Here is a 12,447-nt window from a genome sequence, read left to right as displayed (position 1 = left end):
AATCAAAGAAGCAGAAAAGCACCTCAGTAACTGCTCGGTTTAAAGGATGTTTGTGTGAAGTAAGTCTTGGCAACCAGAACTCCAAAATCTTAAGTTTTTCCATCCATGCATGAGCTCACGTTAAAGACTAAAACCTGAAGAAAAACAATATAATGTTCTTCCCCCAGACAAAAAATTCAACAACAGGTTAACTCCCTAAAGCAGACAGCCCAATGGCTGCTGAATGATGAGCTTCTTCCATGCAATACAGGAAGGAAGACTAAGAAGGTGGAGTTCTAGTGTAAAATGGCAGTCAACCATCTGCCAATGAACAATGCAAGAGACAGCAGTTATCTATGTGAAACCCTTCAGGCCTCAGTGGAGTAGTTTATTAAAGGGTATCCACACTTTGGACACAGAAGAATGAGTACATTAACTTGATTTAAAAGGCTACAAGGCCTCAAACAAATGCAGACAGTTACAGACTATAAATAAATACTTGATCTGAAGAGAAAATTTTAACCTTCTTAGTTTTAATAGTTTACCTAATAACAAGAGGCAGGGAGATGACAAATACACAGACTGTATCTTGCTTTAAAACCTAGTCTTACAGTCGGCAGAACTTCATAAAAGAAACAGATGTTTATTTTTGGCAAACAAACAATTAAGTTATATTGGTAACTGCAGCAACACAAAAGGCAGAAAATACAACTAAAAACTAATAGTTTATAGCAACTGCTACTTAGTCACAGACCTGTATTCTAGCAGAAGCTGAAAACACAACGTTGGGGTTTTTCTGACTATTTCTCACTAAATTACATCTACCTGCCAACCAGAGTAGCACTTCAGGAAATTTCAGTCCCAGAAAGCAAAATGAAGCAATGACAAATGGAAAGAAGAACAGCAAATCAGTATTTTGGTTTGCTATGAAATTTTATGGCACAATTAAAGCAAATGCAAAACCTACCTCAGGTTGTATAGCTTTAAATACTGGCATATCCATCAATGTAATCTGGCTCTGCAATAAAGATAAGTAATGTAATATGAAGAGCTAATAATCATGTATTTACACCTGTCTTTTAGTAACTACAAACTACAGATTCTCATTTTCTCCGTAGACCAGAACTGACCAGACCTGAATTTGGCTTCCTCTGTCCAGGCTAACACATCACAGCAGAAACTCCACCATCCTGAGCGGCTACATGTCATTATATTCTCTTACATCTACCAGCTGTAACCAAGTGAAGGTTTGCACTACCTGCAGCAGTCTAAGAGGTAAAACTTAAGCCTGAAAGTCTTTTTGTTACATAATAAAAGGGCCCAAACACTAATGGCAGGAAGGTTTATTTCCTTTCACATAGAAAGCATCATACATTTTACATTCGCTAGGCTGGAAGACAATAAAGCATTATGATGTGTTAATTAGTTATGACTGAAATATGCTTTAAAGGGGTCATACACACATTTTCAGTCACTGATGAGCTCCTCCTGATGAGACAATGTAATACTTTTCCAAATGATTTTGAAAAAACAGCATTTATAGAACATTTTTAGCATCTGAGTGATAAAATATTTGAATTGCTTCAGTGACTGAATGACATTGTGTATTTGTGACTTAAGTTTATGTTTAACCAATAGTTTACACTGTGAGTGTATAAACCTACATAGCTTTTACCTTTGTAATTTACATGATTTAATATGTAAAAGAAACTGGTAAAAAACACTTCTTTGGATCTTTCTCAGCAAAGCTTCTCTGATGCCCATTTTGTTAGGCTAAGCCAAAAATAGCAAAGATTTGCTAATCCCCTCTCAAAATGGATCTTTGAGACCTTTGACCCCACTAATTAAGAATTCTAACTATTTAAATGTAGTTTTAATAAAATTCAATCAAAATCACCAAAAAGGCAAAAGCAAAATTCAGTAGCAGTGACAAGCCAATGGTCCTTCTGTTGTATATGTGATCACCACCAGGGAATTTCTCCTCTGCTCCTTCTAAATTTTATGAAGGAACACAACACACTAAATTTGGAAATGACCTTAACTGGTGCCATTCCCTTCCCTAAATATACAGAGAACCCATCTTTGATAGCTCTCTGTCCTGATGTCCGGTGACCAAACTGTACTAACTACAGTAAACCCAGACCAGTGGCTATTTTCCTTCTCCCCAGCTGATCTGCTTCGAGTTATCTGAAGCATTCAGACAACTACAGTCTTGAGCAACAAGAAATGATATGTGGAATTCACTGGCTGCTATTATTTATTGAAAACAGAAATGATCTGTTGCTCTGTGTGGAACAGAAGCAGTAAACATCATTTGAGCTGTCAACAAAAAAGAGAATCACAGCAAACCAAGTAAATGGCTTTAATGCAACACAGGGAAAACAGCTATTCTGGCTAAGAAAGCCTTGGTGTTAAAAGTTTGTGTGCCCATGTTAAAGTCAACATCACTTTTTTTGTGAACAGGTATTATATAAACTTACACCAAATGAAAGAAACATCACTTTGATGCCCAGAATATTAACGAAAACACTGAACAAATTTCAGTAGCTTTCATCCTCACTCCTCCGTGCTGCTAAGCAAGTTAACCTATAACTTAGAAACAAAGGGGCAAGCACAAGCAGTGTACTGGACTTCTGCCATATGTGCAGTTCTGCTTTCAGTTTAGTGCTGAAACCTTGTTACTAAGGAATACAAATTGTTTCCTCTCTACAAGCTTCTTTCCTGCTTTTAAGAAACTAATTTTTCTGAGAAACTGATATTTCAGCACAAAAGATGAGTATTTGTGGTTTCAATTTCATAGATATATATATTTGTAAATACATATATATATATATGTAAAAAAGGAATCAGGCTGTGGATAACTAACATCTTTAAACCTACGCTAAGGTCTTCAAAAACACTAGAAAAGAATTAAATAGCTTTATACAGAAAAACAAGTATGTCTGGTCAGGCCAGTACAGAATTATTAAATCCCAATACATGTTTATGTTGTTGAAGTTCATATAATCAGAAATTGGTTTTCAAGAACAGTGGCAGATTATTTAAAAGATTTTTATTTTAAGAAAAACATTTTATGTATTTTTTAATATCCTGCGAGTCCTGGATATTATACAAGCTTAAATGCAAAAACCATTTCTACTTACTGCAAACTCCTCAGGAGTTACTTTCAACACATCAAATACAACTGCATCGTAGCTTTTATTGGCATAGTCTGAACTCCGCCCTTCCAGAGAATCTGAGCTGCTACTGCCCTACAAAGAGAAAGTATTTGGCTTATCTGCAGAACAATAAATTCCATGTCAAATTCAGAAAATAAATACATGTAAAAATATTAAGAAATGACAAGAAAATAAGAACTTCAAAAAGCTTCAGGCACCGAGTTCTAAAATTCGGTTTACACGGTTCAATGTTTCCAACTCGCTTTCCTCTGCAAAAAATACAGTGGCATTCAATTTTAATAAGTTTTGAGTTTTAGAAAGCCATTTTTAAAATCATGAACTAGATAAAAAGTGCTGTGACACAACAGGAAACATGTTGGAATCTTGAAGATTCATATTGAATAGAAATTGTAAAATTAAATACGCAAGGTAAAGAGTGGCTAGATCCCAATCATGCTGCTCTATCCGTAACAGAATAAAAAAAGAAAAACATGTCACAACCTGAAATTTAACCCAGTGTGAGCTGCAGACTACTTTAGAAGAGTACTGTGTGTGTCTGCCTTAAAAATTAGTGCCTTGCATTCCTTTTGAAGCTTCTCTCCTTGGGCTCCAATGCAGGCACTTGAGGGTCATTTTCCTTTCTTCAAGGACAATGTGATTTAATAATAATAGCATTATTTTTCTCTTACTTATCTTAAAACTACATACTGAATAAAAACTTTGGCACATAAAGTCTTAAGCTCTTACACCTCACTGAGGTTATCTGTTTGCTAGAAGAACACAGTTTTCAAAACAAGATGTTTTGGAATCCTAACTAACTGTGACTTGCAATTCTCACTTAAAACTGACTTGGTAGCAAAGAAATATAAGGTGATAAATGAGATCTGATTATTTTTCTTTCCCTACAAAGTATCTGGGGAACTACTGATTAGGAAGCCTGACATTTGTACTTGGCAAAACCAAGAAGAAAATAAAGGGGAGCTAGATTCAAAATGTCACCTAGAGAGAATGAAAACCTGTTTCTGTTAGCCTGAGGGCATTTATACTCTGCTTGAGAAAATAATCCCCTGCAAAGCACAGCTGTATTATGTACTTTTTATTTTGCTATAAGACTTTTAAAGATCAGCTCACTACTGAAGCAGCTGATTTGTTTCATGAAAATCAGGACAACTGCTTTGACAGGATTAAGTTCTGTGTGCAAAAGGCATAACTATGATGGAAAAACTTGCTTCACACAGCTCTTCAGCTGTCTGAAGAGATGAAAAGGTTTCAAGCAGGGAAGAATTCAAACAAAATGTTACCTTTTTTAAAAAGCAAAAAGTACCTTCAATCATACCTGTGCTTTACTGGGCAAGTTTTACTGTAGCTGATTTATAATATTTCATCATAATACTACATGAAAGAAAGAAACCAGAAAAACTCAGTAGGGAAACTGATTTTGAACAGTCTTCAATTGGCTGTCAGCTGTGCACAGCAGCCCAACATCAAATTAGGTAACTGTTGGAAGCAGCACAACAGAGCTGCCTGGTGTTCAAAAAACAAACTGACTGGAATGTTTCTGACTGGCTCTGTTTAGATGGTATGTTACATTGCTCCTAACGTATTAGTAATAAAAGGCTCCTGTAAGTTACAGAGAAACAGGTCAAAAATGCTATTTCAGACTAACCTAAATAAGTAACCATCATCAACAACAATAAAACAAATTAGTTGTAAACACTGAGAACCATGGAGTGGTGTCAAAAACTACACCCATTGTAAGAAAAAGGACTGACATGACTAGTAGCGGAAGGGGCTTCTGTGAAAGCTGAAACAAGTCAAGATGTTCATTTTGATACAGGAGCTGACAAGACTAAGTAAGGAACTGTACCTCTGGAGTGGCGGAGGTGACCATCACATTGGCCATGAGCTCATTCCTTTTATACATGCTCTCCCCAAGATGCAGGAAGTTTCAGCTCAGCCCGCACTGGTGAGACAACATGATGAAGACAGAATTCCTGCAAAACAAATGCATTTATGAGAATAAATAAATAAAATTTAAGAACACCTAACAATACAAGAGATTTCATTGTCCTTTCTCAGAGAAAAGGACTTCAGACATAAGATGATCTTAGGAGCTAGAATCCCTCTTATCTTTCAGGTACAAACTGTGACAGAGCAGAACTATTAACTTATTGAAAATACAGGTACTTCTTCACTTTTTCCTGTTCATCACTTGAATTAGTCTCAGAACCGGGGATTTGAGTCCCAGTATACCTTCCTAATATGCAAATCCTATTTGCAGCTGCTTAGACCTCAACTGATATCTATACAGACAGATGCACCTGAAAAAGCATTTTATGTCAGGCCCCAAGAACAGTTTTACAGAGAAGAGAACTGGCTAACATCATCCTTCTTAGCTGGAAGGATGAATCTCAAAGATCTCTGCTAATCCAGCAACAGCACTGTCCAAAGTGAGACTTTTTCCAAACCGGATTAAGAAGACAGAGGCAGTTCCAAATTGGCTTCACGTATGTGAAGTACCTTAAGCTTTCTCCAGAAATCAAAAGACCGGACTCCAAAAAATTCGAGCATGTGGCACCATGAAAAAGCTGCCTCTATCCACTTGGATCAAATAACCTGCTCCAGAATCTCTAAGTATTTAATGAACACACAGAAATATAAAGTGCTTAATGAAAACTACTGTTGATTACAACAGTAATACTCATACCTGAAAGAACCATTCAATCTTGAAATAAAGCACAAGTAATTCTGAGACAGTATATTCCTGACTATTGAACAAAGGGAAGCATTAAGTATTTCTAAACATTTATCTCCTTGCTATCAGGAAATCAGTTTTCACCTTCTTGGATACATGTCATTATACACTAAACGATATACACTGTACAGACACAGGTGGATATATATTCGCAAAGCTATGTTGCATCTCATTCAGAAAAAACAGAATTTGTATACAAATTGGGACAACTAACATGAGAACAACTATGATTATAGACTTAACGCAGACAGCAATGGTACTCATAAAAGAATTACACATTTTTAAATAAAATCACTTAACTAGTGACAACAGATACTTCCAGAACACTGCCACCCAATGACAACTGAAACACTCCCTTTGGTCAAAATTTTATGTAAGGGGAAGCGAAGGAACCCTGAACAATTTTATTTTCAAATATACACAGCAAAAAAAAATTTAACCATAAGAGCGGTGAAAATTTACAGCTAATAAATCATAATGATGTAGTAGAAATTTTTCAGATACAGCATATGCATTTCTGCATGTGTGTAAGCATGTACACACAAAACCTAACGACTGCTTATAACTACCAAGTCAGCTCAAGCTCTAATTCATTTTAAATTGAGAAAACAAACAGCGTATATGGCTGCTCCATCATTCCCCACAGCACACATGGAAGGACCTCGAGGCAACCACTGCCACAGACTCCTAGGTACTCTTCCAGCAAAATCTGCAGGTCCTCAAATAAGCAACTTGGGATTCTGCCACATCTCCCTTTGCATCCTCACCCTTTCCCACAATCTTCTGATCACACAAACAGGAAAATGCTAGGAAAGCAAGCAGCTGAGAATAAAAATAACCCCTTATTTTACTCCCTCAATAAAGATGAGGTCTTCACCCTACCTGTCATCTCCACAAGGCCTTACATGACAAAACAACTCTCCCCGCAATCTCATGGGCATACGTGAAACAGATCAGTAACTCTATTTCAAATCTCTGCCAGAATCTCCTCAGTTAAACTTGTCAAGAAGCAATTTCCTTTATCTTGTGTCTTGATAAGATTAACTCATATTTTGAGTACTAACAGACTGCAAAGTATTTCTAAGGTCTGGAGCTGCTCCCGTTAATAGTCCTTAGAGATACTGAAGTGGAAAGTAATTTTCATGATGTAATTTCTTTAAAACGTGGCATTTACATCAAGGCCACAAAAATATACTCGTCTCCTCCTTCTCCGCCTTTCTGACTCGGCTTTCCAGAGTGTGGGGGCTAAAAATGCTCTGAAAGGGGAAAGAAAAATCCCATATGTGATCTTGTATCCTGACCAAGCTCAGTTTTACTCCAAGTTTTAACATTCAATAAACAAGAGAGACAGAAGTGCTTTAATCTCTGAAACAAAAAGCACTAACAGACTTCTACCTTTCAACACCCAGTACATACAAAAAACTCCAAGATACTTTCATTCTAAAATGGACCAAAACAGTTTTTTTTTTCAAAAAAAATGTTTCAAGTATAACACAAGCATTAAAAACGCACTGCTTTACCCTGTGTGCATGGCTTCTCCAAGATTCACACCTCCTATGGAAAAAAGTTCCTTGTTTTGCTACCTTGAGGAATGTCATAGGAAGCAATTATGCTTTTAACTTAAGTCCAAGTGGTTTTTATTCTACTGAAATCACCCAGTCATTTGAAGTATTTCCGCACTTGCTATCACAGAAGGTATTATTCTGCAAATGAAGTACTAGTGAAGCTACTACTAAGCATGTTGTAACAGAAGGCTGTCAGACTTTATGCACAAAGATATTAAAAATAATACCAAAGCTACTCCCCCATACTGACATGTTGGCAATTAAAGGTAAAAAGTCATAAAAATCACATGATTTCTTTCCACTGCTTTTGCAACTTGCCCTTTCAAGTTGATCAGGTTAATCATTAAAATCATGCCTTATACAAACAGTGCTAAAAAAAATATCAAAACAAAGAAAACACCTTATCTGTTTATAGGAAGGTTCACAGGTACATTGCAGTAGATCTCATTCATAGATTGCCAGAAGCAAAGTGGATAAATTAGGATGCAAACATACATACCACCAGAGGTTGTCTGTTCTTCTTTGCCAGTTTAACAAACCCATTTAGATATGTAGCTCTCACTGAAGCAAGAGTGAAGACAGTGCAAGAACAACTGAAAAGAAAAACAAAACAGAAACCACCACCATAAAAACTGAGCACAAAAGTAATCCCTGTAGCCATTATTTTACCAGCATTTATCAAATTTTGGTATTTATGGCACGTAAGTGACATTCTTTGAAAGCGGGAATGCAATTTTACATTTCTGTTAGTAACATGCATGTAATCCAGTTACAATGACTTAAATTCATTCTCATTTCTAGTTACCCAACTCACAAGGAAGTCACTAAATGGCTCTTAAGCACAAACATCACCTCTGGCCAAGGAAGTCCCTGTGCCCTAACACCTGAAAGCCAGCAGAGCCACCTGATGAAGTCACTAACTGTTCACACTGCTCTCAGCAAACATGAGAATAACCATGTAAGCACCCACTGATAACTAGTGTTCTTACTGATTTGCTTGCAGGAGGAAAAAATACTGAGCTAGACGGGTTTTCAATCAGACCTGGTACTGCTCCTCAGAGGACACGCTTTCCAGAATGTGGCATCTAACATCAGAATGACTGTCAGCAACCAAGATAAGAGAATAAGGAATACTGGAAGAATGTTGCTTTCTACTTCCAGCAAGATCAACAATACACTATCCCACTTCACTAACAATTGCCACATTTACAATAGACCATATAGAGCTCCACATCAATTCTGAACTGTTCTTCACCGTTACACTTATTTTCCTCTTTCTTCATTCCCAAACTATTTCTCCAGATGTTTACCATTAAAACATTTCTTTCCTTAATAAACCGTGGACAAAGTCCATATTCAGATGCTGTGGGCATAGAGTACAGATGAGAATGTTAGCACAGTTAACATATTGGAAGAGGAAAATGGGGTTCTATTATGAACAGGATGAAAGAATAATGTGGCGACACTTATGCCCCCTTCTGCTTGCATTCAGGCACTGATGTAAAACTTGTCCCTACATCACATCCAGCTTCAGCCCAGAGGCTCCTAAGGGGGAACAAGTCCTACTTTTTTGTGTTACTGCTAAATAAAAAGGCAATTAGCATCAAGGTATCCAAAACTATGCACTGCTTGTTCTCCATATTCCACTAAGTTTATTTGGTTTATTAGTATCATTTTAATATTTAAAACAGAAGAAAATTTTCAAAATCCTTCCGTGTCTTGAGACATTACAGCTGTTTTGTCATTGCAGTGACAGAGCAAGTCACTCTGGAAAGATTTCCAGAAGATAATTTCTTTAAATCTTTCAAAGCAGCAGCTGGTACGTGCTATGTGGATACTTGATAACCTAGAGAAAAGTTGATGTACAAACATCAAAAGCTCTGAGCAACACCAGTATAAAACCATTTTATTCCTGACAGCATCCCCTCACAAAAGCTTAGTACATTCAAACATTACATCACACCTTCACTTTCCTCAGTGCCCCTGCCCAGTCAAGTATCACCTCTCAAACCCCATTTCTCATCCCTCACGTGTGATTTGCGCAAAGTGGAGGAAAAAGACCACATCTCCTAGAGCAAAGGCAGAAACAAGCCGTGTAAACCCCACTTCCTTCAGAAAATAGCAATGTTCATCTGCCATTCTGAGTCTATTCATGATATACACTGCATGCACAAAGGCATATGTGAGACTGGACAGTCAACTTGCCTAAATAGTCACAATGCTTTCTATGAAAAGCCTCTTTTCATTTCAAAAGTCCTTTAGAAGTAGTTCAACATTAAACCTTAGTGGCCATTTTGTACAACAGGAAAATGCTGAAATTTTCAAAAGCCTGGATTTAAATAGTAATTGCCAACAGTTTAGTAAGAAAAAAGCAATTAGGCTGCAGAAGATTAAAAAGCCATTACATTTATACAACTAAAGATCCTTCTGAACAAAAACTCTTGCATATTTTCAGTATCCAATTCACCAGAAATTGCCTAATACATTTCATTATGCTTTAGGCAACAGTACCACCTATAGATAAAATAGGCCATGAGCAGTTTAACAGTTTCACACGCATTCCTTTCTGAGGAACTTCTTACTTACTGAATGAATAATAATGAAAATGTAATGGAATAATTTATTATTTTCTATATAAAGCCCTATAAATGGGTGTGACAAGATCAAATGACAATACACCTTTTGAAGGGAAACAGAACTCCAAAGTTCAGTGCAGCAGCTTGTACCATTCTCTGTTACACTACGAGCACAAAGACAAAAGTTGAGCAGAACTAACAATGTGTCCCAGACTTATGATCACTAGACCTGTCAATCTTCAGAGAACTGAAATAGGATTTTAACCAAAACCATAATAAGTATTAAGGGGCTGTGGATTAACTACATGTTAACCCCACTGATTTAACCACCCACAAAATGAAATCACCAAAATAAATATTCCTCAATAATACACATCCCTCCTGAGCAAACAGGCTGACAAACTGATTCTTGCAGCAGTAAGCTGCCAATCAATCAAGTCTTACTCATGAAAAAGCAGGTTCAAGGTCTTACAGGCCTGTGTGCACAACCCATAATGAAAAGACTCTTCATACTCCCCCTAAACTGTCAAAATCTATTTCAAAATTATTAAATATCTCACAGGATCCTTAGTTGCTAAAACCATGGAAGAGCAGGAGGCTGACAATGCAGGTTTGAATGTGATCTACTTTTATCCCAATTATGTCCCATAACTTTACTATATCCACTAATAACTAGAGTTCACCCTAATGACCGTTTATTATATTTACAAGTTAACTAATAAGTGTTCTCTCCTCATCTCCCTATTCAGCTACTTCTACCATCATTTACTGTATTAACAAGTTATGATACAATCAACACTAGCTGCGTAAGGAAAAGAAACATAGTAAAGCGCTATTTACATAGTTTTAGAGCATGGTTCCACTAGGTGGCAGCGACTCTTACTACAGGCCTGTTCTCAAAATGTCTTAAATCCTTTGTTTTAATATGTATTCATACCTCAGAAAAGAACAAGTATTCATCTTTAATAGATTAAGAAATTAAACTGGAAAGAAAGTGCTTTCTAGGTCTTAGGGGTTTACACAATTACTCTGAGAGCCTATTTTACAGCATCTCTTAGAAAAAGAATGTTTTTTTTTCCTCCAGTAAGGAAGAAAAAAAATAAAAAGGCAAGACAAAAATAAAGAATGCCTTAATTGAAGACAAATGGATGAAACAAACTCCCTTTTCCTCCCCTTCCCATTTTTTCATTGAACTAATGCTGAGCACTGTGGTGGCAGAAGTTGATTTACAATAGTCCAGAAATTGGGAAACCAAAGCAAAAGCTTTGAGGATTATTCATTTCATCCAAACAGCAACCAAAATAATGGTTGCTATCCAGAACCAACCAGTTCTTCAGGTCTGAATCCTTTAGGTCAGTAGCTAGAAAATTGATGAGTGATGGACTTTTGAGCACTTGATGAAGCAGGCAAATTGTAAGAAACTGGAAGATTAATATATAAAATGAGGGGAAAAGGGAGAAAGCACTGCTGCATAACACCAGAGTGAACAAAATGAAAAATATTTCTAGGTTCACAACAGTAACAAAGCAATAATTGTCCTTAAGAAAGAACAAATAATAATCTCAAAGAAACAAAACAAGCTCACAAGTTAGGAACCTCCTCTCCAGCATAAATCCTGCCTCACAAGCCATTACCCTTCTAACCTATGCTGATTACATAGGTTAGAAGGACAAGACATATGCTTAGCAGAGTTATACTTTAGGGGAATCTCAATAAAACACTCCCAGGAAAAGAAATGTCTATCTGCTGTATTACAGCATAATACAATACTATCATGACTCTAATGGGCCTCTAGATTCTCTGAACAGAAGAAAACTGACAGACACTTCTGTAATCTGTGTTATCAAACAAGTGAAAATGGGAGAATACCTGTGACTTTAATTACAGTTGCATACTTACAGTGGAATAAGGTGGCTCTGCACTCACTCAACCCATTTTGTTGCAAACCTCCATTAGTTGGTTGTTGGGTCTAGTTCTGGCTATTCAGTAGGTTTCTCTCCTGTTTAAAAGCATGACATTCCTGTAAATTAATAGGAAACAGGATTGTGGTGACCTTTATTATATAACTTGGTTCTTCCCAAACTGTGCATTCTTTATCTGAAATATGCACCCTGCTATTTTTGTTCATAGCTCTCCCTCCCAGGTTTGATGGATAGTTCCTCATTCTAGTTTCACTTGTATGTGATAAATTCCCAAACTCAAAACTAAATACATCACAGAGGGGAAAAGCAACATACCAAGAATTTCATAATTAAATATTCTCCAAATACGTACCTGTAACTCTTCCTCACTCTGCCACTCAACACAAGATCCAAGCTAATATGGGTTTGCTTACTGGTTTTAGTAACTTCTTTCAAGGTGCTTTATGAATGGTAAATGCTACTCATTCTCACTTCATTTTCCTCAAGACTTAA

The 12,447-nt window shown here is 36.7% G+C and overlaps 1 protein-coding gene across 8 annotated transcripts in view; it reads right to left on the bottom strand.

Moving 5' to 3' along the window:
* The window catches only part of RALGPS1 (Ral GEF with PH domain and SH3 binding motif 1), a 75,893-nt gene that overhangs the window by 59,422 nt on the left and 4,024 nt on the right, over window positions 1-12,447 (bottom strand). For 4 of the 8 annotated variants that reach the window (XM_061476644.1, XM_061476651.1, XM_061476652.1 and 1 more), the window contains exons 2-6: window positions 11,933-12,053; window positions 7,957-8,050; window positions 5,005-5,131; window positions 3,123-3,230; window positions 947-997 (exon numbers count right to left, since the gene is read on the bottom strand). In XM_061476644.1, coding sequence (XP_061332628.1) covers window positions 947-997; window positions 3,123-3,230; window positions 5,005-5,061 — 216 coding nt within the window. In that variant the 5' untranslated portion in view covers window positions 5,062-5,131; window positions 7,957-8,050; window positions 11,933-12,053. Of the gene's footprint in view, window positions 1-946; window positions 998-3,122; window positions 3,231-5,004; window positions 5,132-7,956; window positions 8,051-11,932; window positions 12,054-12,143; window positions 12,238-12,447 lie in introns of all 8 variants that reach the window. The other 4 variants (XM_061476646.1, XM_061476647.1, XM_061476648.1 and 1 more) reach the window with 2 other exon arrangements.

The sequence above is a fragment of the Pezoporus flaviventris genome, unplaced genomic scaffold, assembly GCF_033815535.1.
Source record: "Pezoporus flaviventris isolate CSIRO_AGI_PZ_B2104156 unplaced genomic scaffold, CSIRO_AGI_Pfla_v1 ptg000097l, whole genome shotgun sequence".
Taxonomy (NCBI): domain Eukaryota; kingdom Metazoa; phylum Chordata; class Aves; order Psittaciformes; family Psittacidae; genus Pezoporus; species Pezoporus flaviventris.
The sequence above is the reverse complement of the archived record's forward strand: the minus strand, read 5'-3'. Positions and strand labels throughout refer to the sequence as shown.